General features: G+C 47.8%; 1 protein-coding gene across 4 annotated transcripts in view; it reads left to right on the top strand.

Annotated features, from left to right (window-relative positions):
• CPXM2 (carboxypeptidase X, M14 family member 2) overlaps positions 1-27,931 on the top strand; it is a 148,719-nt gene that overhangs the window by 90,262 nt on the left and 30,526 nt on the right. For 3 of the 4 annotated variants that reach the window (XM_027112864.1, XM_027112863.1, XM_027112862.1), the window contains exons 7-13: positions 5,482-5,570; positions 13,029-13,152; positions 14,371-14,567; positions 15,598-15,777; positions 19,040-19,337; positions 24,257-24,396; positions 26,502-26,601. In XM_027112864.1, the coding sequence (XP_026968665.1) occupies positions 5,482-5,570; positions 13,029-13,152; positions 14,371-14,567; positions 15,598-15,777; positions 19,040-19,337; positions 24,257-24,396; positions 26,502-26,601 (1,128 nt within the window). The remainder of the gene's footprint in view (positions 1-5,481; positions 5,571-13,028; positions 13,153-14,370; positions 14,568-15,597; positions 15,778-19,039; positions 19,338-24,256; positions 24,397-26,501; positions 26,602-27,931) is intronic. The other variant, XM_027112865.1, reaches the window with a different exon arrangement.

Raw genomic sequence — 27,931 nt, 5'->3', positions numbered from 1 at the left:
TAAGAAGAGAAAACAGAGCCACACAGGGAGAAGGCATGTGATGACGGAGCCAGAGACTGGAATCATGAGGCCACAAGCCAAGGATTGCTGTCAACCGCCAGAAACTGGGAAGATACAAGGAAGGATCTTCTCTGAGAGCCTTGAAAGTGCACGGCCCTGCTGACAGCTTCATTTCAGACTTCTGTCCTTCAGAAATGTGAGAGGAGAAATTTTAAGCTACCTAGTTTATGACACTTTGTTATGGCAGCCCTAGGAAACCAGTACACTAACAGATCCAAAGACGGCATAATGTTCCATAATTATCCTCAATCCTGAGGATGTGCTTTTCATTTACCACTCGCTCCACCCTACCCTCCATTCTCTGTTCCGCCATAGTGGTAAGGTAATAGCATCATGGCATAAAGTGGGCCTCTTCTCAGAGGTCACCTGGGCCCTGGAAAGTGCTATCTTTTTGTAACTAGCCCTTTCTACATAACTTGATTGGAGTATCCATCCATCCATCCATCCGTTCATTCCTCACTCATTCATTCATCATCAAACGCTTCAGGAGCACCCGTTCGGAGTCAGGGCCCAAGGATTCTGAGATAAGATGCCACGGTTGCTGCTCCCAGAGCTCTCGCTGTCCAGTGGGGGAGGCGTGGCGGCGTCTTTTCCCCAGTGAATCCATCTCAGTTCAGGGGGCTCCAGGCTTGCTGGCTGCAGCCTGTCCCCCCTGTCGCAGAAGGCATCTTGCCCTCTGAGTTTAAATAAACGTGTGATTTCTCTTCTTGTCCAACTGCCTGATGTTGATTATCTTAGGAAACTGTATAAACAACAACACTCTTGAAAATTGTCTTTCCTGACAGTTTCTCCTGTCAGTCAGGCCTCAGATGGGCCCTGGGACTTCCTGGAGAAGGTGAGCCAGCCAAGAAATCAGAGTGTTTCCTGGACTCACGCGAGCAGCGTGGTGGAGATGCTATGCGGTGGGGTTATATGAGGCGGGGCGGCAAGGAAATGAGCATGAATGATGTGCTGCTCCCTCTTCGGAGCCACATGGAGCTGTGGGTTTGATGCTTGCACTGACAGTAATGACCTAAGATCATAATGGGCTCTGCCTGGGGGTCCACGTCTCCCCCTTGCCCCTTTTGGAGTGACCTTGTCATGAGAACAGTCAGATGGCGCTGGACAAGTGCGACTTCTTCTCATTAGGGAGCCAGCTCTTTGCAGAAGGGGTTTGGTGCTGTTTGCATATGGTACCAGGTCATCTGTGCTCAGGGCTTCGTGCTGGGGGTGTCGGGGCTTCGGGAGATCACAAGGCCACAGTGATGCGCATTTCCTTGGGTGAGGGGCTGGCCTCGTGGCAGGGAAAGAAAGATCTGTGGTGGCTGCGTTTCTGGTATCCTCCTTAGTCCTCAGAGAGCACTTGGAGGCCAGCAATATTTTTTTTAAATGAGGTGAAATTCACATAACATACAATTAAGCTTTTTTAAAGCATACAGTTCAGTGATAGTATATTCACAAGGTTGTATGATCACTGGCTCTTTCTAGTTTCAGAACTTTGTCATGGACCCAAAACCAGCCTGGACCCACTGAGTAATCACTTCTGGATCCCCCTCCACGGGGTAACCTCTAATCTGCAATGTCTCTATGGATAAAGCGTGTCATGAGACTAGCGATCGTAGATTGCAGTGAGCCCCCTTTCCAGGAAAGACAGCCTTTCCTCTCCCAGCTGAGCACCCGCAAAGCAAGGTCCCAACCCCCAGAGCAGCAAACAGCTGAGCAAAACGGTCCAAGAATGGTGGTGTCCCCTTGGATGTCCAGGAATGGGGTTTGGTCTGCACAGTGTAGTGAGCTGGTGCCGGATTGGGGATGAGAATAGCGAGTGTCCACATCAGTGAGGAGCTGGGAACGTTCAGGTGTGGACTCGTTTCCAGGGCTGCCGTAACTAAGTACCAAAATCCAGGTGGCTTAGGATAACAGAAAGTTATCGTCTCACAGTCCTAGAGGTAGAAGTTTGAGATCAAGGTGTAGCAGCGCTGGTTCCTTCTGACACCATGAGGGAGAGTCTGTTCCTTGCCTCTCCCCCGGCTGCTGGTGGTTTGCTGTCTAACTTTTGACATTCCTCAGCTTGTTAGATGCATCACCCCCATCTCTGCCTTCACTGTCACGTGGTGTCCCCTGCATGCTTCTCTCTGTGTTCACATTTCCCCTTTGGATAGACACAGTCATAATGGAATAGGGCCCACCCTAAGGACCTCATGTAAACTTCATTAGCTCTGTAAAAACCCTCTCTCCAAATAAGGTCACGTTCTGAGGTCCTGGGGATTAGGACTGCAACATATCTTTTTGGAGGGGGGCCATCATTCAACCCCAAAGAGGCTTAATGAGTAGCCCCATTGGGACGGAACAGGACTTTGAGTCGCCGAATAAGAGACGTAATGTTGGGAGGGCAGTTTTAGACTCCATGTGCCCCGTCTGCAGTTTGTCTATTCCCATTACTAAGGTGTTCCAGAAGGAATCAGCTGGTTTTCAGTACATCTGATATATGAAACCAGCCACATGAAAGGAAGCAGGAGACTGATTCTCCAGAGCTCCATCTGCAAGGATAAAAGCCTTGCAGACTAAATCCGGACTTCTGTTTCAAATGTCGGAAGTCCTACTCAAATTACCTTGGGAGGGGTCGGGGGAGAAGGAAAATTTTCGCTCACAGGAATGAAAATTCCCGGGGTAGATCTGACTCTGGCTTCAGGTAGGAATAGGTCTGCAATCTCAGGGCCTTCTTGTGCAGTCAGGGCTCCTTTCCCACCACCGTGCAGGCAGGAAGCTTGGCCACTAACACCCCAAACTCATCCACCATGTGAGTGACGCCAGCAGGAGACCCTCATGGGGAGGAGCTCTGGGAGGAGTCGTCTCATCAGCCCAGCTTTGATCCTGGGACCATCTCTGAGCCAGTGGCTGTGACCAGAGGACGTGTGTTTTCATTGGCTGAACCTGGATCACACGCCCATACCTGTGAGTGCTGGGCAAGGCTATTCCATTGGAAGCATCTAGAATAGATTCCCCACAGGAGACTGGGATTCTTTTGTCCACAGAAGAGAGAAGGGGACAGTGGGTTTGGCTGACTGACGGGGTGGGTTTGTAGACTATGGGCCCCAGGGAGGCGGGGGGGCGGGGCTTGCTTCTCACTCCTTACCTACAGTGTTGGGGCCCTGATAGGTTCTCAATAAAACTTTATCCAATCAGAATAAGTGGACAAGTTTAGAAGTATTTCTTCGAAAGGTGGAAGACTGAAGGTTGTGAAAATGTTCACATACAAGTCAGTTCTGGAACTTGTATGCATACCCTCAAATTGATTAGTCTCAAGGAAGGAAGGATGTTGCCAAACATGGCGATCTTTCTACGTCGAGTTCTGAGTTTGTCTTCAGTCCTTTTTAAGAACCTTGAAGACATAACTTGCGCTTGAAGACAAAAGGGGCTTTTCAAGCAGAGTCTCGTGAAAGGCCCCTGGGACTTGGGGGCGGGGTGTTGAATAGCTCTAAGGAATCAGCAATGTAAAGTAATTCAGTGCAAAGTAATGTGAAATGTGCTTTACCTTGGCTTTGAAACATACAGGTTTGGAAATCAAAGGGCAGGAGGCTTGCTGGAGGGTACGGTCAGCCTGCACTCCCCAAAGGAGAGAACTTGGAACATAACTGGGGGCCTTTGCTGAACCTGAACTACTTTTGCTTTCTTTCTGGGACAGAATGCCAGTTTGCATTATTTCTTTTTCAATGGTGCTTATTTGTTTCTAATAGTGTTACTGGAAAACCTTCTGTGAATATTAAACACCAAGTCGTTTTTGGTGCGTGGGTCTATATGTGATTTTCAACGTGCCGCCTGTGGCCGCAGTTCTCAAGGGTGAAGCCAGTCTTTAAGGGGCCCTCGGCAGGTAGGTTCCAGGTGGCAGTCACTCCAGGTGGCTGTGGATTGCAGACAGGCAGCCAGCTCGCGTGATCGCAGATGTGTGTGATGTGCACTGCGGACCTCAACCCTGCTGGCAGTGCGCTCAGTACTTTAACACGGTGCTTCTCACACTTCTGGATTTTTTAAAATGTGGATTCGGATTCAGTAGGCGTAGGCTGCGTCTTACAAGCAGCCAGTGTTGCTGGTCTGTGGCCTTGCTTGGTGGCAGAGTTAGGACTCCCTGCTCCTAATACCACTGGGAGCTGGTGTTTGTCCTCCCATCACCCGCCACCGCCATCACCTCCAGAATTATCCCTTGAGCCACTTGGATCAGACAGCTGCTATGGTTCCAGCTTTGCTCACGTGGTTCCGGAGTTAGTAGGTTAACTTGTCTAAAGTACCACGTGCTCTCTGCCTTGGGGAGGGGTCTGAGCGGACCAGGATTTCTGGCTGCACGGAGCTGGGGCTGGAGATGGCAAGCCTGGCTGAGGCTCTGGAAGCCTCCGACTCTGTCAGGTCAGGAGAGGGCCCACTGAACAGTCCCTGCCCCCTCATCCCCCTTCCAGCTCTTCCTGTTCCCTTGCCCCTCCTTCCTTCTCAGTGCTCATTGTTTCTGTAGTTGTATAAACGACATCAGCTTATAGGAATTACAGAAAAAAGTCAATTTATCTGTAAGAGAATTAAGTCAAGAGCAGACATCTCCTCCCCAGTCCTCAGGGGTCCACTTCTAATGCGTCCTGACTATGCCTGTTAGGGTGCTTCGGCCCCAACAACAGAAACCCCAGCTCCCACTGGCTTAGCAGTTCAGGGAATTCTTTATGTCAGGTGATTGGAAGTCCCAAGGGAGGTTGATGGGGATCTAGGGTTGGTTCACTCAGAGGTTCTCTCTGTCCTCTACTCTGGAGAGATTCTCGCTCACTCCTCTGTGCCATTAAAGTCCTTCCCTTCAATCTGGACCAATAAGAGTGGCCAGGAGTGCTATGTTCTGATTGGCTTAGACCAGTCATGTAGGACCCCTGGAGCTTAAGGCATGAGGTCAGTTTCCTAGAAGTGGAGAAGAGGGGATTCCCAAACCAACACAGGGCTTCTGATAGGAAGGATGAAAGTGGACTGCATGCTGGGCAAGCAAGTGATAGAGTCCACAGCACTTCTGAAAATTTCCATGCAATTGTGATATTCATTCATTCACTTATTCCTTCCTTCATTTAGTGTGACTGTTTGCCAGGCACGAATACTAACAATAAACCAGTGAGGGAGGTACCAGTGTTCCCCTGTTTATGGGTGAAGACACTAAGGAAAAACTCCAGTGACTTATCCAAGGTCACACAGCACACAAGTAGAAGAGATTGGAACCCAGGCATTCTGGCTCCAGGCCCATGGCTCTCCCCACTGGGTAGTTCTGACTCTTAAGATGCTTCTTGAAAGTTGGCTCTCTCACCTCTGTGCGAAAGTTAGAAGCTAGAGGTTGAGCTGTGTTCCCACACAAATCAGGCACCTAACACAGCCACCACAAGTAATAGAATAATGTGGATGAATTCAAAACCATATTTCTGTCCCTAGATCCAAATAACTATTATCACCGACGGAATGAAATGACCACCACCGATGACCTGGATTTTAAGCACCACAGCTATAAGGAAATGCGTCAGGTAAGATCCAGGTTTGTCAAAGAGAAATCTCTCCTGTGCCCAGAAGCACGTAGGTGTTTGTTTTTGTGCTTTTATGGTTTGTTGAAGCCACAGGAAATGCTTGTAGTTTCGAGGCTGAGAATGCCTTGGGGTTCAGGTGAGCAGAGGAAACCTCCCTCGCCAGCAAGTGATTGAAGCAGAATTCGAAGCCAAGCTTTCAGATTTAATACTATACTTCTTCCACCTACGCTGTTGGTGGAAATGTAAATTGGTGACAGCCACTATAGAAAACAGTATGGAGGTTCCTTAAAAAAATAAAAATAGAGCTACCATATGATCCAGCGATCCCATTCCTGGGTATATATCCAGAAAAAAATGAAGACTCTCGTTTGAAAAGATTCATGTGCCCAAATGTTCATAGCCAAGACACGGAAACAACCTAAGTGCCCATCAACAGACGATTGGCTTAAGAAGATGAGGTATATGTATATACAACGGAATATTAGCCATAAAAAAGAATGAAATATTGCCATTTGCAGCCACGTGGGTGGATCAAGAGAATATTATACTTACTGAAGTAAGTCAGGGAAAGACAAATATTATATGACATCACTTATGTGTGGAATCTAAAAAATAATACAAATGAATCTATATACAAAACGGAAACAGACTCACAGACATAGAAAACCAACTTATGGTTACCAAAGGGGAAAGGGAGAGGGGGAGGGATAAATTAGGAGTATGGGATTAACAGATACAAACTACTCTATGTAAAATAGATCAGCAACAAGGATTTACTGGGTGGCACAGGGAATTAGAGTCAATATTTTGTAGTAGCCTATAATGGAAAATAATGTTCTCTCTCTCTATATAAAACTGAATCACTTTGCTGTACTCCTGAAACTAACACAATATTGTAAATCAACTATACTTCAATTTAAAAAAATACATCGCTGTGTGTTTGCGTGGTATCACTGATTTAAGGACAATAGTCATGTGCAGAGTCGAAGAAGAAAAAGAATCCGGAATAACACTGGTGATAGTAATAGCAGGAAGCTCTCACATACGACCTACATCAATTTCCCTACATTAGGAGTTTACCTATGTTAACGTGGTCAGTCTCTCTGACCACCCTAGGAGCACAGGACTGTTGTTGGCCTTGTCTTACTGATGGCGAAACTGAGCCACGAGGGACTATGTAACACTCCCCTTGTTATTCTGATTCTCTGATTCTCGGTGTTAGAATCACTGGGGGAAATTTGGAAAAATACCTATACTTGAAACCTGCCTCTGGCCAATTAAAGCAGAATCCTGAGGAAAAGGGACTGGGGAATCTAAATTATTTAAAGCTCTCCTTGTGATTCTAATATACAGGCAGGTTTCAGAACAGCTGGTTGATACCTTATGGCTCTCAGTGCTATAGACTGTTAGGAGGAAAAGACGTCCCAGATGAGATTGGCCCCAGATTTAATGACAGAAACCAAGTAATCCTGAGCTATTGACAACATCTGTCTAGTGGGTGCAGAAGGGAGAAGGGACCAAGAGTTTTTTAGGACAGGCTAAAAAAGCAGCCCTGTGCTGAGTGCTTTGCCTGTGTAATCCTGTGCAGCGTTCCCCCCAAGCCTTGTGCTAGAAAGCGCGGGCAAGTGTTGGCAAATGAGAAACCCTTAGATATGTAAGAATCTGTTGGAAGAGAAGGAACAGAGAAATGTACTCACAAATATGTTTAATGAACAAGCCTTCACCAGAGGCCAAAATAACATGGCTCAAAGTGAGGGCTCATAGGTGCTGAGGGAGCGGTACCAGCCACGCGGTACAAGGGCACGAGACTTTCCTGAGGTCGGAGCAATGAGGCTTTGCCACGAGGGCTCTCTGCTTCAGCCCAGGGAGTCAACAAACCCGGTTAGTCTCCATGTCATTTAATTTGAGATACACGCAGCTGCTTCCAGGCACCTGTCGGCCCAGACTTAGAGGTGGGATGTGCTAAAGAAATTGCCTCGTGGTCTGTGTTTGGACTTGAGGTCTGTGAGTCATCCCTGCTGCTCTCCACTTCCGGGTGTGTGTGCGACTGCTCGCCGTTCCATTTTATGAAGCACTCGTGTCTTAACACAGCTTTGCTCAGTGGGCATCTCGGGACATCTTTTTGCCCAGAAATTAGGCAAATATCAACTTAGTTGGTGCAGTTAATGTCAAAAGCAATCTATCTAAATGCATTTAAAATGAGCTCACTGCACAGAGAGTGTGGTATCTTTAACTAGTTGTCCCGCATGGAGAATGGAGGTCCTTCTCATATGAGGAGAGCTAATGGATGTGCTTCATTACCCTGTGGGACTCTGGTCCCCATCACTTGGTAGATGTTAGAGCTAAGAGGAGCCCGAGAAAGCCATGCAGCCCCTGCAGGGGACACTGGGGGACCCACTCCGATCTCTCAGGACCCCGCAGCACTCAACTGGAAACTGTCGGAGGTTGGGGGCATCTATCAATCGTGAAGAGTGTTCAAGCCAGAAGTGATTTGCCATTTGGACTCCTGGCTCCTGGGGATGGGAAAGAAGCCAGCACTTTTAGCAATTCCCTGTATGGAGTCTGCTAGATTGCTGTAGAAATCTTTCTACTTCAAGGGAAAAAAAAAAATGTTAGTTTATCGAGTATTACGAGAGACATTTACAAACAACACAGAAATGAGAAGCAGACGTGGGAGCAGGAAAAGAAAGCAGAAGAGCCGTAGCTTGGAGGGAAGTCATGAGAATGTGTGCGACCAGCGCGTGTGAGAATTATTTCTGGAGCACTGATTTATAAGCCGCCGTTCTCCCCGCTGGGGGAGCCCCGGGGGCTCGGGAAGGGGATGGGGGGAAGCGGGGGGAGGCAGGAGGCCGTTGCGCAAATGCTGATATTATGATGCAGATTGAGTTAATTGTTCTGAGCACTGAAGGCCTCCCCAGCATGAGTCACCATTCATAATTGCTCAGTCATCTCTGTGTCTACACGTACGTTACCTTTCTCCATCATTTGGGACCACAAGGGCAGAGACTCTGTCATTTTATCTTAAATCCATAAAGTGTACTGGATAACTGTACTTTTGAGGTTGTTGCAGGGGGGATATGTGGGGGACAGGGCCGGCGTGGGGTTGCAGATGAGGTCCGCCGTCATCCAGGGCCTGTGGCAGGAAGAGACAGAAGGAAGGGTGGTCCGAGCAGTGAGTACAAGGAGGACAGGACTGTGGAGGCAGGAGGGGATGGCCTGTTTCTGGGACAGTTGGCAGTGCCAGGAGACGCTTTAGTCTTGAGTCTGAGAATCAGGAGGTCTTTTCCAGGAGCAGAGCTGTGTTTGGGGAGATCCTTCCGGCAGTTGTATGGACAGTAGACTGATGAGCTCTGTCCCAGGAGAGGGACCTGCCGGGTCTGAAGAAGGATGGGGGGAGGGGTTTCTGAGAGGGACTGACCAGTCCTAGGATTCCCCAATAAGTTGGAGAGAGATAGGGTTCTGGTGTGCTTCCCAGGGCCTGGGACACCGTCCACAGCGGGAGAAAAAGAAGTGGTTTTGGGGAGAGGTTAGAAAGATTGCACTTTGGTTGGGGACCTGCTGTTGTCAGGTGCCCAATGCTCAGGAAATTCTGGTTGGTTGGCTGAGAAGGAGCGTGTGGCATGAGGCGTAGAAAGGAGTCCAGGAGAGACGTGGGTTGGAAGGCAGCCGGCTAGTGGCTTTGATTTCCTGGGCAGCTGAGGATGGTCGTGGGCAGCAGGCAGTGGGGTCGCTGAGCTCCTGACCCTGGGGGTGGACGATGGTGGCAGGAAGCCCGTGCAGGACAGCAGGCTTGCGGATCCAGACAAGCCCAGCTCCACCCACCACGGGATGCCTCCTACCCTGGCTCTCTTCCTTCCCCCTCCGTCTGGAATTCGTTTTCACTTGATCAGATGCAGTGTCTGTTTCTCAGACAAATGAGTAAAGATGATGGAAGAGGACTTTTTCTCTTCTCCCTTCTTTCTTTTTTTTTTTTTTAACATTTTAATTCATTGGATAAACAATATTGTAACCATATCAAATGCAAACTAAAAGTCTCAAGGTTAATCCTCCATGAACCCAATACCCTAAAGAATCAGTGGTTTTCATTTTCCCCCATTTCTATCCAGGGTTTGCATTTCTGTGTTCACAGAATTCATACGATTTTGATCAGAGGATGGTTACAAGTTTGCCCAGATTTTCTCACTTAATATGGGATCATTAGCCATGTCTCATTGCCGTCTTCATAATTGTCGTTGGATGCTGCAGAATGTTCCAGTGAGTGGATGCGTCAGTTTTCTCAGCTACCTTTCTGCCCTGGAGCCTTTGGATAGCTCCCCACTTGCAGTGACTTGTGTGAGAGGATGAAACCTGCTCCGGCAAGTGTCATCGTGCACGTAATTTACCTCTGATGTACCGCTCTGATCCTCTGATGTATTGCTCGAAACGGAATTACTAGGAAAGGGGGCTCTTTCTTCTGTCTCCTTCAGGAGAGGAGGGAAGCAACCGAGCCAGGAATTCAGTAGATCCCAGGATGTGATTTATTCCCACCTCCGAGATGAGGAGACAAGAGTCTTCAGGACGCTGAGAATCTTACAAAACCCACTGCTCTCGAGGGCAGTGTTTCTCAGCCATGTTTCCTTACTGGCCCTTCCTAGACACTTTTCTTAATTACCCATTACATTAAAAACGAAGGAATAAAATTTTGTTAGGTAGGGTTGCACGTTGGAGGGCCACAATGCATGTAATATTTAAGATTTTGAGCCCCTGGAAAACCAGTTTTCACCTCCTTTGGGTGATGTCATCCTTGTTGGGGATGAATATGCTTCCTCAGCAAGGCAGTGAAGAAAATTCTGTCCCTTTCTCTTACTTCAGACATCAAGACTCAAACATTTACCATTAAGACTCAAACTCCGAAAAATCTTCTGACTCTCTTTGGAAATAAGCAAGGTGGCTCACCAGCTGGGTTTTTGAGGGTGCCCATGGCCCCTGGAGAAATCCTTCCCAGCATTGCAGAGGGCCACGGTGTGGAGGGAACTGTCAAGAACCTTCCTAAAGGGAGTCTTCAAATGCCCGTGTTCTCGTTCCTGTGCGTGGAAAAGATACTCGTGATACCACAACACCAAGAAGGAAAATGTGACTGGTATAAAAATACTGCCGTGGTGGGTAGAGGATAAAGAGGTGACTCCAATGAGATATGGCTAAGAATCGCCCCATCCTGAGAGGCTGTATCCCTGGCTAAGTGTGCATCCAGGGAAGATGCTGTTTGTCCTTTTCCAATGTCAAGGTCATGATCCCAGCACAGGGGGCACATTCCTCTGGCAGCTCATCCAAAGGGGAAGGAGGGTAGGCGTTAAATGACAACCCAGCACAGGGGGCACATTCCTCTGGCAGCTCATCAAAAGGGCAAGGAGGGTAGGCATTAAATGGCAACCGGACTCTGTACTGAATGCTTGTGTCGATCACCTAGCTCAGGATGAGCCGAGTGGCTCTGTGTCTGCAGAACTGGTCCTTGATCTGAACGCAGGACAGTGGGTCACCTGCTGATCAGGATTTGCTGAGGGCCACGCTGCTAGTGGAGCGTGTGTGGTCAGCAGGGACTGGTATGAGAGGCCCAGATCAGATGGTGCTTGTGCTGTGGCCGTCTGCTGGAACAATCCCATGTACAACAGACAAAAGGGGTGGCATTGCTTGTTTCGATCGCTCTGCTGCACCTTCATGGACAGATAAGAACTCAAGAGTCCGAAGCCCTGGCTCCACCTGGTACCAGCTGGGTGACCCTGGGCTAATCCCTCAATGTCCTTCTGCGCCTCCGTCTCCATAGCTGTAGAATGGGGACAGGCCTCCTTGCTTATCTACTTCCCTGGGGGTCCTCACGATGAGATTCAGTAGAGAAATAGAACTTACTATGACCGCGATGGTGAACGTTGCTAGTGACATTATCACCGTGTCTCTTGTTAAAACTTGGCCTGCTCCTGTGTGCCTCCACTTCAGCCCCTCGGTATGTCTCCCTCATGGTGAGAGGTGTGAAGCTACGTTAACCTTGCTGGCATGTGGTTTCTCCAGTGATGGTGGGTTTCTGCCTCTTCCCTCTTTGAACAAGAGTCCTTTATAGTCAGCTTTCTCTTTCTCTCACCTAGATATTATAACACAAAGTGAGTTATCATAAAGCAAAGCATGTTTCCCCCTCCCAGGAGTGGTGAGAGAATAGACCCTGAATGCCTGAGCAGGGCTGTGGCTGTAACACCTCATAGGTGTGTCGTAAAAGCAAAGCACCAGCAGCGAAAGCTCCATTCCTTTAGATGCGCACCGAGGCCCGGGGATCGCCCTCCACCCAGCAGTGCAGAACGCTCTGTTACAAAAGGCAAACCAAGTGCAATGTCACTCCACTCCATCAGAAATTCTACGATACCGATTTACCAGTTCCATAGTTTTGTTTTTTTTTTTGTTTGTTTGTTTTGTTTTGTTGCGGTACGCGGGCCTCTCACTGCTGTGGCCTCTCCCATTGTGGAGCACAGGCTCCGGACGCGCAGGCTCCGTGGGCGCCCGCCCACACCCCTGGCTGGGATGTCCTCCCTCGCTGCTTCCACAGCACGCAAGCTTCCCTCCTGGTCTCTAACACCCTGTCAGAAGTTCTCATGAACACACCTGACTCCACCATGGGGAAGCGTGGCTAGTCTGGTGCCTGGCAGAGACAGCCTTTGCATCACAGCTTCTTTCACTTGGGGATGGCTAAACAGTTTCCCCCAGAAAGTCAAGGCCACTTACCCAGCTCACTCACAGGTACCCGTTCAGAGATGAACTCTGGCGGGGGTGTCTCTGTCCTTTGCCCCAGGGCTCCTGTGATGAGCAGACCCTCTTCCCTTCCTTTGGCAGCTGTCTGACAAGCTCGACTGTCCAAGCAAAATTCAGGAAACCACCCGTATATATTTCACTTTCTCGTAGAAGCCTGCGTCCCTCACGCTTTCACTGCACGGCTCCCGTCACCCTGGCCTCCACGCACCCCCTACTTGGCACCAATGAAGTGGCGATGGCACTCCATCTGTTACCTCACTTTGAGTTCCAGGAGGGCGAAGCCGTGTGTGTTTCTTCAGCCTGACATCATAGATTGCTCATTACAGTGTAAGAGAAAAATGACGTTCAGTAATAAATATTTATTTAGGCAAGGGTATAGAGAGAAAAGGCTCAGTCTGTCTAATGAGGGCACAATAAGAAAACAGGAAACCAAGGTGAAAAGGTAATACCTCGTCACCCAGGGAGGTGACACTCCAGCTCAGGGAGGTGAGAAACACAGGCATGAGGTGCTGGAAGACCGGGCAGAGGGGCCACGAGGAGAACATTCCAGGCAGGGGGATAGCACTGGTGTGCAGGAGGGTGGGCGTGTGCAGGGGGCCGTGGGAGAGGGCTGTCTTCTAGAGAGGTCTGCCCTCCGTGCAGCGTGGCCATCCTTGTGTAGGGCCGTAAACCCATCTTGTTTCTCAGTTGATGAAGGTCGTGAACGAAATGTGCTCCAACATCACCAGGATTTACAACATTGGCAAGAGCCACCAGGGCCTGAAGCTGTACGCCGTGGAGATCTCCGACCACCCTGGGGAGCACGAAGTCGGTGAGGCTGCCCCTCTGTAGTGCTTCCGGCCCTTCGAGTCTGCTGCTTTCTTAAAGAGCGAGGCGATGGTCACGAAACAGGGCGGGAGCTGCCCACGCACTCACTCTTACATAGATTCTGCAGATCTTGGTTCTGTGAACCCCTCATTTTATGATGTGGGCTGTCAAATTGCTTAAGAAATACCCTCCTTTTCTCCAAATGGACCGTATTTAATTCTGTTCCCCATCTCTGAGACAGGTCACGCTAACCAAAGAGGAAAATAGCTGGAGATGGTTAGGACAGGGTTTTTTTCCCGGAGAAAATTCTGGACTCCCCGGTCATTAAGGGCTCTAGTTAGAGATGGTTCCCTTAATTTTCTTTTAAATTTCCATCCTATTTTCAAGCATTTCCTGTTTTCAGCCATTTCTCATTCAATCACTCCCAAAACTATGTTCTCCTACAAGTCAGTGGGCAGAGGAGAGGCAGTGGGGTCAGAGATTTTTCTTTTTGGTAAAATTGTGAGCCCTTTAGAAATCCACTGGAAGTTAAATGCAGAGATTTGTCTGATTCTCTCGACTTCAATGTTCATCGGTATTCCAGGAGTTTCTCTCAGGAGTGCCTTTCAAAGGGTAACGGCTTTATCTGTGGGTGAAATCACATTTCCGCAAAAGCAGTAGCTTGGCCAACAAAAGAGGCAGGAGTGCTGTCAGCTCGCGCCCGCACTGACAAATCCGACGTTGAAAAAGCTGAGCTTTGAAGAGAACAAGCTCAAAGACAGGCCCCCTTTACAAAACGGTGTCACTGCTGACTTGCCCTGACACTACTTTCTGCTTGCATTTATTCATCTCTGTATCTTTATAAAATTGAATACAAAGTTCTTTTAAGAAAAATAATTGCCTCCCCGAAGAGAAAAATAATTGCTCTGGCTTGTGTCTAATTTGTAACTTTTAAACTCTAAACACTGTGTTATTGTATTTGTTCTTGCCAAATAAGGCTAAACATTCCTACCCCGTGGCTGGTATCATTTGAGACTTTTCTACTCATTTTCTTATATATCTGACTATCTGGGAATTAATAAAAATTGTACTGGTGTAATTGTGGTTGATTTGAAAGAACAGAGAGGGCTAAAATTGTAAGTTTCTATCATTCAGAGATTTCTTGCCTAATACAATGTGACGAGGACTGTTTTGCTGGAAGCATCCGATATGATCCTCTGTTTTTTCCCATCTTTGAGTAAAGGTGAGCCCGAGTTCCACTACATCGCGGGGGCCCATGGCAACGAGGTGCTGGGCCGGGAGCTGATGCTTCTGCTGATGCAGTTTCTGTGCCAGGAGTACTTGGCCCGGAACTCGCGCATCGTCCGCCTGGTGGAGGAGACCCGGATCCACATCATCCCCTCCCTCAACCCCGACGGCTATGAGAAGGCCTACGAGGGGGTAATGGACCGTTCCTCTCGCCCAGCACAGCAGCTCTCCCCCGCCTCCCCCCCGCACAATGTGCTGAGCCATGATTGATCTGAACTGCACGTTACCAGCTTTCTTCTTAAGTGTCTTTCCGCTGAGACAAGGAAACCCGCAAGGCTTATGGAAGATGCACGGCAGTAATTGAGAATTATGGGGAGACACTAACAGACTGAAGAAAATGAGCATGAATGATAATATTGTTATATATACGGTGGGAACAATAGGATAGAATAATAATAACACCTAGCATTGATTGAGCACTTAAGGCACGTTCTGACCTTGATTATTACCTACAATCCTCTCATCAGTTCTCTGAGGACAGTTATTTTTATTATTCTGATATATTGTTTATATGTCATGTTCCAATTATGATATAGAATTTATATAGGTTATAGTTATATAGAGAGTTATATATAGATTACAGTTAGTATAATGTTGTATTGTGTATTCATAATTATATTCACAGTATCTGGGAATAAAATGGAAAACTATACTTAAAACAATGGTACCTATCAAATGCAAGTTTTACAGTGCAGAGTTTTGTTGTATTTATTGGTGCAAATGGTCGGTTAGGGATTTGCAGTGCGAAATAGTGAGCCAGAATTGCAGGGAGAAAGCATTAATATGGTGGCGTTTGATTTTTGCACTGACACAGTCTTAGATTCATTACTGCTTGGAGTTTCATTCAACCTGTGTAGAAGAGGTGAAGGAAGAGGAGGCAGGGGAGACCTCATACTTTTCTGAGCGCTGCCATATGGCAGGAATGATTCTGTGCATTCCCTCTCTGGAGTTGCTTGGCTATATTATCCATCACCCACCAAATATTAACAGATTATTAACCAAATATTCTCCTTTGGATGTCATCTTTGGGTCAGAGGGTGCGTAGAGGCTTAGAGACACACCCCAAATGGAGATGGAGATGGAGACGGAGGTGCCTCATGTATGTGAGAGACAGAATGATCCAGAAGCCTGTGGGTTCCTCATATTCTGAATTTTCTCCCAGGGCTCGGAGCTGGGAGGCTGGTCCCTGGGACGCTGGACCCATGACGGAATAGACATCAACAACAACTTTCCTGACTTAAACACACTGCTCTGGGGGGCAGAGGACCGACAGAACATCCCACGGAAAGTTCCCAATCACTATATTGCAATCCCTGAGTGGTTTCTGTCTGAAAATGCCACGGTGAGTAAAAAGACCCCATAATCTCTAGAGCAGCGGAGGCCAAAGTTAAACCCACCGGTATTTGCAGAGGATATAACGTTTAAGAACAAGACAAAATCATTTTTTCCTTTCATGTTTTCTCCAAAAGTAGGGAAGTGTGCTAGATAATAACTACCTTTTAAATTGAAATTTGAGGAGATTCTTCCTAGAAGAGGAATCGTTTAATTAGATTTCTTTGCGGTGCTTCCCGAGAAAACTTTGCCTCAATTGTGCGTGTTTGTTACGGTCATTGTAACCTTCATCTTTGGCAGTGCAGTGAAATTGCAGTGAAGTTTGTCCTTAAGACCTCACTGATTACTTGAGATATCTTACTTTTATTTTCACAAGTCCCCATGGATTTATTACATGTGGTGCTTCTTTGGAAAGAAAAATGTAATTGGGTGAGAAATGTCTCCCCCAAATTTCTTAGGTCTAGTTTTGCAAAAAAGTATCTCGTGGAAGAAATAATTTTCGCCGAATTTCCCATGCCTTTTATTGCCTCCTCTGCCCACTGTAAATGCACTTTACCCTTAGTCTTTTGTCCTATATGTCCTTCAAAAGGTCTGCCTTGATTACTATATGAGTGTTAGGTTTGGGTACACCAACAGAAAAAAACCAAAGTCACAGCAGCTTAACGAGGTAAAAGGTTTTTTTTTCTTTTTTCACATAAGAGAACCCCGGAGGCAGATGGTTCAGGGCCAGCCAAATAGAAGCCCATGATCATCAGGAACCCACAAGTCATCTTTCTGCCTCCAGATGTTAGCATGTGCACTTTGATTTTTCAAGGTCATAATTCAAGATGGCAGTTCCATCTGGGTGCTCCAGCTATCATGTCTTTGAAGGAAAAGGAGAGAAAAGGTTAAAAAAAAGTCTTCCTCTCCGATAAGTCAGTTCACTTTCTAGGCATTCCTAGAATTCCTGCATAATACTTTTGTTTAAATCTTGCCAGAGTTTAGTCAAAACTCGGCATCCACCCCCCAAAGGGAAGGCTGGGAAATGCTATATTTTAGGCAAGCACATTGCAAGATCAAAAAAAGAGAGCTCCAGCTCACAGCACATGTGGGTACCACTTACTGGAGGACGGCCAGCGTGGTTGCCTCATTTAGTGATGCACAGGATGGTGTTCTCCAGGACCTCAAGAAGCAACCAGTCAAATGATGGAGACAGACAGTGGCAATACCATGCGCCATGCGGTTTAGTTAGGATGCCCAAGGGCGCCTTATGGGGGTGGAGAAGTAAAGAATTCAGGCCCTCTGGGTCTTCTGAATCCTTTCTCACATTTCCTAATTCCACCCTACATAATCCCTGCTTTTTTTCCAAGCTAACATACTAGTGACATCTGGCAAGGCTGAGGATTCAAGTGCTGTTATAATTTGGGAATGCTTGGACCGAAATTGGAACATGGTTGCCAGCTTTCTTAGACTTGAGTCTCTGAGAGATAAGTAATCATTTTAGCACAATTATAGAAAGTCCTTGGATTTCAGTCTTTGCTTTAAGTCCAGAATTTAGTTTCTTGAGCTTGTTCTTTAAAAACACAGGGAGAATTACACAAACCTCTCATCACCAATACCTTTCTCAGTTATGGACAGGTTAGATAGATAGGAAATCAGCAAAGACAGAGATTTGAATAACAATTAACAGCCTTGACATAGGGATCTGTAAGAGTTCTACAACCAACAAGTAGAGAATACATAGTCTTCTGAGTAATCCCTGGAGCATTTTCAAAAATTGATGGTGTTCTTGTCTGTAAAGGAAATCTCAACAAATTTCAGAAAATAGGAGTCAGGCAGACCATGAGTCTCTCACCACCGTACAATTAAACTAGCAGACAGTAATAAGGTTAATGAAAACATCACCATGTATTTAGAAAATTAAAAAAATAATAATAAGTAATGGGTCAAAGAAAAAGTTCATACTGGCGACTAAAAAATAAATCAAAGATAATGAGAATACTAAATGTCAAAATGTGTGGAGTATAGCAAAAACAATAGTGCTTTCAGGAATTTATACCTTTGAATGATTATATTCCAAAATAAGAAAAGTTGAACATCAACTAACTTAAGAAGCTAGCAAAAGAATAACAGAAGAAACCCCCAAAGTGTAGAAAGACTGTGATTAAAAAGAGCAAAAATCAGGGCTTCCCTGGTGGCGCAGTGGTTGAGAGTCCACCTGCCGATGCAGGGGATGCGGGTTCGTGCCCCGGTCCGGGAGGATCCCACATGCTGCGGAGCGGCTGGGCCCGTGAGCCATGGCCGCTGAGCCTGCGCGTCCGGAGCCTGTGCTCCACAGCGGGAGAGGCCACAGCAGTGAGAGGCCCGCGTACCGCAAAAACAAAAAAAAAAAAAAAAAGAGCAAAAATCAATGAAATGATAGAAAAAAACAAAAGAAATAATTTGTCTGCAGAAGGAAGTATCTGGTAAAATTTCACAATCATTTACAATGATTTTTCATGGTGAGGAAAATGATTTTAAAAGGTATTAATTATAAAATAAAAGATTTTAAAATTAATTTTTATTGGAGCATAGTTGCTTTACAGTGTCGTGTTAGTTTCTGCTGTATAGCAAAGTGAATCAGCTATACATATACATACATCCCCTCTTTTTTGGATTTCCAACTACAGCCATCAGTAGCCATGTCCCACTCAGGCCTGTTTTTGTAAATGGTGTTTTACTGGAACACAGCCATGTTCATTCACCCGCGTATTGTCCGTGGTGCTGCCCTGCTACAATGGCAGAGTTGAGTAGTTGCCACAGGGACTGCATGACCCTCAAGGCTTAAACTATTTCCTATCTGGTCCTTAATAGAAAAAGTCTGCCGACCCCTGGACTAGGGACTTGGTCACGTACAGGGTGGATGGTTTTTCTAGGTGTGTGTTCCGTCATCAGGAGACACGTTACGTTTGGTTCTCTCTCTTTGTAATTATTGGTGAGCATTAATCCATTGACTGAGCCATTAATTCAGTGGAGTTGCAGAATGTTGATACTCTAATTCTGTCATTCCCTCTTTGTGCATTAACTGGAATGTTCCTAGGAAACGAAACTTCTCTGGGTTTCTCTCTTTTTTGTCCATTATTTCCACAGTGGCCAGTTTTCCCAGGACAGATTTTGAAACTCTAAATTTTGCTCAGGTGATTCCATAAAATGATTGCTTTTTCAGTTATGTCCCTGTTTGGAAAGCTAGGGAGAGAAAGCAGTTTCCTTCTTATTTTATTTCTCAAATGTGTTTAAATTTGGAACGTTCACAGGTGGCAGTGGAGACCAGGGCCGTCATAGCCTGGATGGAAAAGATCCCCTTCGTGCTGGGTGGCAACCTACAGGGCGGGGAGCTGGTGGTGGCCTACCCTTACGACATGGCGAGGTCCACGTGGCAGATGCAGGAGCACACTCCCACACCCGACGACCACGTGTTCCGCTGGCTGGCCTACGCCTACGCCTCCACCCACCGCCTCATGACGGATGCCAGGAGGAGGGTGTGCCACACGGAAGACTTCCAGAAAGAGGATGGGACTGTCAATGGGGCTTCCTGGCACACTGTGGCCGGAAGTAAGTATGACGGTCCTGCTGTCATCATGCGGCCCGATGACAATGGTCTGGCTGCTGGACCGGGAGGGAGGACCATCTCCTGCCCAGCCTTCTTTTATCATTGTCACCAGCATGATAGCTACTGTAGTCCACCGTTTATAAGGTGCCAGAGCTCTCTGTAGACTCCTCTTTCATGGTCACAGTAGTCTTTGAGGGGGTGTGGCTTACTCCCTGTTTTATAAATGAGATAACTGGGGCTTGGAGACGGGGAGGGATCCGTCCAAGCTCCCAAGGAGCAGAGCTGGGGTCTGTTTGACTCTGTGGTCTGCTCATAGCCACTGAGCTAGTTGGCTGTTACAGAGTCAGAGATGGTAAACGTTGTCAGCCCTTGGAGGAGGCGGGGCATTGATCCCACGCTCGAGACTTTTTCCAAATCTCCTGTTTCCTGGAGGTCTTCCAGCCACATCAGGGCATCTGGCCACAGTCCCGTTGTTGTGATTCGGGGAATACGAGGTACTGCTCCCAGCATCCCCTTAGGACACAGAGGCTTCCAGCAGAGACTTTAGGAGTTCGTTGCAGCAGCCAGATGACCCCGTGGTCCAAGTTTCAGGATAAGCCCTTTGTTTCCTGTGTCAGGGCTGCTCCTGGCCTAGGGCTCCAGAATGAGGATGGCTGAGGATGCCACATTCCCTGAGGTCCCTCTGCATTGGGATGGTAAGACCCCAAACATAACGTTCATTGCTTCTTGTCTTGACTTTGTGAAGGTTGGTCAAACCGCTGATGAATTTGAAAAATATCCCGTGTCAAATAGACCTGGGATCAAATTCTAGTTCATCACTTAAATGCTGTGTGACTCTGGGCAAGTTACTTTACCTCTCTGAACGCCCATATTTTCCATTAGTAAAATGGGCTTGAGGATGGTGATGACGATGATGATGATGATGATGAGATGACGATGATCCCTCTAGGACTGTTGTGAGGATGACGTAGATGGTGGATGTGTGTGTTCTGTGTCTTGCTTGTCAGAAACACTCAGTTGTAAGTTCCCACCCCCTACCCTCCCCCCCTTCCAGTAGCATAGTCGCCATGAAACATCTTTTATGAGCATATCCTTAATCTCTATTTTACTGTAAGTAACTTTAATATTATTTTCCTTTGCTAGAGACTCAGCCTTCACATACCTTAGAGGTATGTGACACTCAGGGGAAAAAAAATTAGAAAGGAGTAGACATATTTGTTCCCTTGGCCATTTTTAAACACATGCAGAAAGCTTGCCATTTCTTTCTTAGTTAGACACCAAGCAGAGGTGTTTTATTTCTCTCCACCAGGGTTTTGCTCTGTTCAAAGTAAAACAAATAAATGCAAATCCCTATCAAGAAAATGTCCTATAGCCAAAAGCATGCTTGCTTTTTCAATTCTAGTCCTAAAAACCTACAATAATCTTTATGTGAAGTATCTGTTTAGGTTTTATGGCTGCTGTGACTAAATTGGGTTCGGACACGGCGAGATTTGCCAGCGGTGGGTCAATAGCAACGTTCTGAAAAGTTGGCTGCCACTTGATCACATCAGCAGCATTTGATTTGTTTCTATCCATTGTATTTTCCATTGTTTCGGGGACTTCTGTGGCAGAACCATGTGGTGGCTTCAGCCTTTTTAATCATTCTTCCTGCAGGCGGTGTGACGAAGTCTGCAGATTCATTTCTTTGTAGATTAATGAGATGGGATTTCCAATTTCCTTCCCTCCTCTCCTCCCCCTCCACTCCTTCTTTCTGTCTGGGTCTTGCGCACTCGTTAGCGGTGCACCGACAGGCCTCAGTTAGTGGGGAGTGGGTAGCTGGGAGCAGGGTCCAGTCTAGCTCAAAAGGCACAGCGTTTGCAGTGTGTGCATTTCAACTCCAAAGGGATGTGAGACGTTCCTTGTGTCGGCTGCTGTCTGGCATCCTCTCCCGCACAAGGAAGGCAGATGTTGTGACAGCATCGGCCCCACAGAGCCACAGGGTTGCGTGGCCCCGTGTTCCACACTGAAGCCGTGACCAGAGCAGGATTCCAGGCCCAGAGAGAACCCAAAGGAAGAAGCCTCGGCCGGGAAGAGCTATCTGGATCACCCCACACCTCCTGCCCGCACGTTTCACTTTTGAAGCCATTTCTTACGGAGGATTCTCAGCTGCATGACATTCGCTGAAGGGCTGGAATTCGGCGTTAACGATAGCCTGGCGCAAGTTTTCCACCGCTCTCCTGGTGTCTCATTTTGCCAATTCTTCTAGTGCTTCTAGCACTGACTGCAAAATGGCAGACCCGCTCCAGAGTTTTAAATATCACATTTATTTATTTCAGTACTAACAAGGCCTGGAGGTTGGGATAATGAGAATTGTGTGTCTGTGCGGAGGGGTCCAGCCCTCCCGGGAGGGCCTGTCCGTACTGATCCATGGGCGCTGCCTGAGGTTCCACGCCTCGGGTTCCACTGAATGAGCTGACCTGGCTTTTTTTTTTTTTTTGCGGTACGCGGGCCTCTCACTGTTGTGGCCTCTCCCGTTGCGGAGCACAGGCTCCGGATGCACAGGCTCAGCGGCCATGGCTCACGGGACCAGCCGCTCCGTGGCATGTGGGATCTTCCCGGACCGGGGCACGAACCCACGTCCCCTGCATCGGCAGGCGGACTCTCAACCACTGTGCTACCAGGGAAGCCCTGACCTGGCATTTTTGGCCAACCTTCTTCAGCCAGACAAGGTCCTGTGAGGGGTTTTTCCATTAACTTGACACCATCCCACTCCTTTTATCCCACTGCTGTCACTCTCCTTATTTGATCACAGATGTGATCAAAGGCCCATGGCTGGTGACCTGTGAATGGTTCGAATCTGGAATCTGGTAGAGAGAGTGGCTGTGTATTTTGTACCCTTTTGTCTGTGACTTTATCGATTAGGCAGCAGATCGATACAGAATTGATCTTGACACCCAAAGCTGTGATTTTTAAACAGACATTTGTACTGAGGGATGTATCACTGAACGCTCCGAGGAAGGAGGGAAGAGAGGACGGGTGAGTACCGAGGCTGACGTGCAGGAGGACCTGCTTTTTGTCCCCGGTCAACAGAGAGACCAGCCCAGCCAACTTCCTCTCTCTGTGGCCTTGACCCTCAGAAGCCAGGGCGGGCTTGTTGGTGGTGCCTTCTGCCGGGGGAGTCCTCTTGGCCCTCACACATAACATAGTAGCACTGTGTTCTTGCTATTTCAAATGGTTTCCAAAAATAAAATGTTGGGAAGAGAGCCACTGGACTTTATGCCGTCTGACATTCATTTATGCATTTTGGGTACTGTTGTGGGTTGACTGGGACCCCCAAGATATACATCTACTTCCTAATCTTTGGAAGCTGTGAGTGTGACCTCATTTGGAAAACGGGTCTTTGTAGGTGTCATTAAGATAAGGGTTTCAAGATGAGGTCATCTTGAGTTACCCAGATGGGCCCTAAAATCAGTGACAAATGTCCTTAAAAAGGACAGAAGAGGAGAAGACACACACTGAGGAGACAGCCCTGTAAAGACAGAGGCAGGGATGGGAGTGATGCGGCCACCAGCCAAGGAATGCCGGGGGCCACCAGGAACTGAAAGAAACAAGGAAGAGCCTTTGGAGGGGGTGTGGCCTTGCCAACACCTTGATTTTGGACTCCTGGCCTCTAGAACTATGAGAGGGTAATTTTCTGTGGTTTTAGACCACCCAGTTGGTGGTCCTTTGTAACAGCAGCCCTAAGAAACTAATACAGGGACCAAGTCCTGTTGTAGCCATGTCAGGATGCACGAGACTGTCTGCATTCCAGCTGGGTGGTGAGGACATTTGCCCTTCAGTCCCCCAGCAGTGACAAGCAAGGGCTGGGCAGACATTACACACACCTGGGTTCAAACGCTGACTGTCCAGACACACGATTCTGGATACATTCCTTAATGCAGTCCTTAACCATTCTCCGCCTCAATTCTCTTATTTGTAAAACTGGGCTATGCTACCTACGTCTCTGCTGGATTTGTGATGAAGACTAAATGAGCTTGGATGCAAAGTGCTAAGGACGGCTTCTGGCTTATGTAAAACACTCGGTAAATGGTGGGGTGGATAGTTATGTTTATGAATTAGAATAGACAACTGCAGTTTTTATTCTACAGTTATAGAGCTGTAGCTGAGAGCGGCATGACTCTTGAGCTAAATTTAATTAAACACTAAAAAGCCATATTATTAATTAATGATACCTTTCAAAAAATAAAAAACAACAAAAAGAAAACAAAAGAGAGGGACTTCCCTGGTGGCACAGTGGTTAAGAATCCACCTGCCAATGCAGGGGACATGGGTTTGAGCCCTGGTCCGGGAAGATCCCACATGCTGCGGAGCAACTAAGCCCGTGAGCCACAACTACTGAAGCCTGCATGCCACAACTACTGAAGCCCTCACACCTGGAGCCCGTGCTCCGCAACAAGAGAAGCCACTGCGATGAGAAGGCTATGCACCGCAACGAAGAATAGCCCCCGCTCGCTGCAACTAGAGAAAGCCTGCACACAGCAACAAGGACCCAACACCGGCAATAAATAAATAAATTAATTTAAACAAAAAAAAATTTTTTAAAGGAAAAAGAAATGATACCTTTATCCTAAAAATACTATTAAACTGAGTTTAATAAAATGAAGATAATTTTATCTAAAAAACATTTCAGTCCTCCTTTTGTCAAAGATGTCCTACATATGCCTGTCTTCCCCACGGACTGTTCTGGCTGCATCTTCTCTCTATCTCAACCCCCCATTCTGTCCCCCATCAGTTGCTCTAATTAATTTTTTGTGCAGAGGAGACACTTGATACCTCCTTGTTCAAATGAAGTCCTCTGAATCACATTCTTGAACATTCTTGCTGTCTCCCAGGGCCACCTTGAGCACTGTTCAGTTAAAATGTTGTCTGGTTGGCTCGGCAGGTCTCAACGATTTCAGCTACCTTCACACAAACTGCTTCGAGCTGTCCATCTATGTGGGCTGTGATAAATACCCGCATGAGAGCGAGCTGCCTGAGGAGTGGGAGAATAATCGGGAATCCTTAATCGTGTTCATGGAGCAGGTATGACGTGGGCACATGGCTGTGATGGGGTGTAGCTAGTGAACGAAGCCCTTGAGATGGCCAAAAGCCTGAGATCAAATTAGCGCTTCCTACGGTGGCCATCACCCTGGGCTAGCGACTACAGTGTCAGAAGGAACTGTTGTCTGTGAGCTCTAAGTCGATGTCATTTGCTCCCACTGGTTCGTGGTAAGTGAGACTACTTCCAGGGTTCTAGGATGCTGCCCCATGGGGAAGGGGTGTTTGTCCAGCCAGCATACCCAGGCCCCTTGTATTAGTCTGCCAGGGCTGCGTAACAAAATATGCAGGCTGGGGACCTTAAGCAACAGAAATTATGGTTCTCGAGGCTAGAAGTGCAAAATTAAAGTGTCAGCAGGTTGGTTTCATCCTGCAGCCTCTCTCCCTGGCTTGCAGACAGCCACCTCCTCACTGTGTCTGCACATGGTTTTACTCAGTGTGCATACACTCCTGGTGTCCCTGCGTGTCCAAATGTCCTCTTCTTACAAGGACACCAGTCAGATGATAAGGCCCACTCTTAGGGCTTCATCAGCTCTTTAAAGATGCTATCTCCAAATACAGTCACATTCTAAGATACTGGGGGTAAGGACTTCAACATATGGACTTGTGGGGGACACAGTTCAGCCCATAACAGCTCGGAGGCTGAGGAGTCACTGCTGCAGGTGTCGGGTGTCACCTGGGAACAGTTCCAACAAGTGCCTGCTGAGCTTCTGCTTGTAGCTGGTGAGGAAGTCCTGCCATGTATGCTAGGACCCTCGCACGCCTTCTTTTCCTCCTGCTCTCAGGGATACGCCTGTCCTGTAGCATTGAGCAAACCGGCTCTAGTTTGGTACTAAAACTAACCAAATAACGTCCATGCCCCTACAAGGAATAGACTCCCAGGAACCAGAGAAATAAAAAGAATGTGGAACTTCATATGACTACCGTGACTCACATTCATTAGGAAGTAAGATGCTGAGGCTGTATTGGGAGGTTGCCCTTCTTCCGTGGGTTCTCATAGGTGAGTGAGAAGAGGCATTCAGCCAAGGGCTTGGGCTGCCAGCTTCCTGGTACCTGCACCTCCCCATGGTGGCAGAGGCTGGCACTGCGATTTAGCATCCAAGTCTGATCCATGAGGATCCTGAGAGGGTCAGTGCAGCCCACAGCCCACTTTCCTTGCACAGTAGGGTGTGAACCTGTTCTGCCGTCCTGGGAAGCCATGAGCACACTCTCCATCCCCACTCTGGAATTTTGTAAGGGAAGGCTCTTTTTTCATTTCCTATATGAACAAAGAGAGAAAAGGCCTTAGTCATTCTAACGTGATGATCCCGGTTTAGCCAAAGAGCCTCCTACGGATAAAATGCCCAGGCATAGCAATATGTATAAAGAATGTCACTGGAAATGATGGTATGTCATCTTGGATCTTCGGATGGGGGAATCTGAGGCACGAGGCTCAGAGTTGGTGTGTGTCATGTGACACAGCTCATCAGTGGAAGGGCCCTGCGGATGAACTGTACTTTACAGGGATGCTTTTGAGTCTTTTCTCTCCTCTTTGACTCTTTTTTTTTGCGGTACGCGGGCCTCTCTCTGTTGTGGCCTCTCCCGTTGCGGAGCACAGGCTCTGGACGCGCAGGCTCAGCGGCCATGGCTCACGGGCCCAGCTGCTCCGCGGCATGTGGGATCTTCCCGGACCGGGGCACGAACCCGTGTCCCCTGCATCGGCAGGCGGACTCTCAACCGCTGCGCCACCAGGGAAGCCCCTCTTTGACTCTTAAAGTTTATGTGTTAAGTCTGTAGAGTCCAGGAAAGTCAAAATAAATGTGCCTATAAAAATTAAATTCCATTTTTACTGGATGTGTCTTTTATGAACCATCTCAGATCCTAATATTTTCTAAACCTCTGGAATATTTTAACTCCAGTGGAAGACTTTCCAGTAGATGGACCCAAAAGGAATACAGAAATTTACACACCAAATCCATGCCGAGCCGGGGAGCTTTTGAGCCCGACGTAGCTTTGTGGGGGGCTCTTGGCGGCACTGGGCTAGGTTTCTGGCCCTCTTGGCCGTGCCGGTTGATCGGTGAGCTCATCTGCTTCTCCTGTTTGTCGAGCAGGTTCATCGGGGCATCAAAGGCCTGGTGAGGGATTTGCACGGAAAAGGAATTCCAAATGCTGTTATCTCCGTAGAGGGCGTTAACCATGACATCCGAACAGGTAACTACAAATAATGTGTGTGAACTGTTTCTCAAGAGGAAATATCCATTTTCTTGAAGTGTTTTACTTGAGTTAAAACCACAAGTTGAGGCCCAGAAACTTCTTCCTCTGACCTGGCTTATTGTCTCTTTTCTCCAACTTTCCATGGAGCCCCTGGAAAGCAAGGTGTTCAGCCTCTGCTTTCTGGCTTCTCTCTGTCCCTTATTCAGGTGAAAACCAGAGGCTCAGAGAGGTTGAAGGACCCACTGAAGGTTCAGGAGGCAGGTGGGGCTTGGGTTCAGGCGTTGGAGCAGTTGCGTGCTGTTTCCCTTCTTGCTCCAGAGCTGCAGCGCTGGCTGGAAGCAGCCCGCAGACACCGAGCATCTGCACAAGGGCTGCCTTATTCTTGGCCGATTATGATATGAAAACAAGCCCAGGCTTACCCTCATGCCCCAGGACTCTCGTCACCTGGGATGGCACTTGGCGTGTCCAGGGGGAAGTGAGGAATGGCCAGTTTGACTGATGGCTGATGTTTGCAGTACGATGCAGGGACAGATGCACGTGGAACAGAATCGGTTGGATGCTTAAGTCAGATTGTCAGCAAGCGTTCTGTTGGAGATGGTGTGCCCATAGGCACGTTTAAACCTGCACGCAGAGGTTTTCCTCCGTGGTGGGGTGGGGGCGACGTCGGGGAGCGCTGCGTCAGATACTGCTTTGCTGTCAGCTGCGGTGAGCAGGGCACTGGGTCCTGCATTGGTTTCCAGTGGTTGCCATGACAAATGACCACAGACTGTGCGACTTAAAGAAACAGAAATTTATTCCCTCACGGTTATAGAGGCCGGGAGTCTGAAATCAAGGTGTCAGCAGGGCCGTGCTGCCCCTGGAGCCCCTGGGGAGGATCCCTCTTTGGCTTTTCCGGGTCCTGGTGGCTTCAGGCATTCGTGAGCTTCCTCGGCTGCCTCACTCCAGTCTCTGCCTCCGCTTCCTTCTGGCGCCTGCTCTTCTGTCTCTTATGAGGACACTTGTCATTGGATTTAGGACCCATCCACATAATCCAGGATGATCTTGAGATCCTTAATTACATCTGCAAAGACCCTTTTTCCAAATAGGGTCAATTCGTAGGTCCTGGGTAGTAGGATGTGGGCCACTGGAGAGTGTGGGGGGCAGGGCGTCATTCAACCCAGGGCAGGTCCCGCCCAGGTGTAGCAAACAGAGTCATCATCAGCAAGAGGAAGGAAACCGTGATTTCCATAAAAGAGATCTCTTCAGGCTGCAGACACACTTGAACTGGGAGAAACAAGACTTGACACTAACTTGGCCTGACCTGCGCCCGGGGATCTAAGAGCTTACC

Source organism: Aethalodelphis obliquidens, unplaced genomic scaffold (genome assembly GCF_003676395.1).
Source record: "Aethalodelphis obliquidens isolate GAN/ISIS:26980383/991018 unplaced genomic scaffold, ASM367639v1 scaffold11, whole genome shotgun sequence".
Lineage (NCBI taxonomy): Eukaryota > Metazoa > Chordata > Mammalia > Artiodactyla > Delphinidae > Aethalodelphis > Aethalodelphis obliquidens.
Note: the sequence above shows the minus strand (reverse complement) of the source record. Positions and strands in the feature narration are given on the sequence as shown.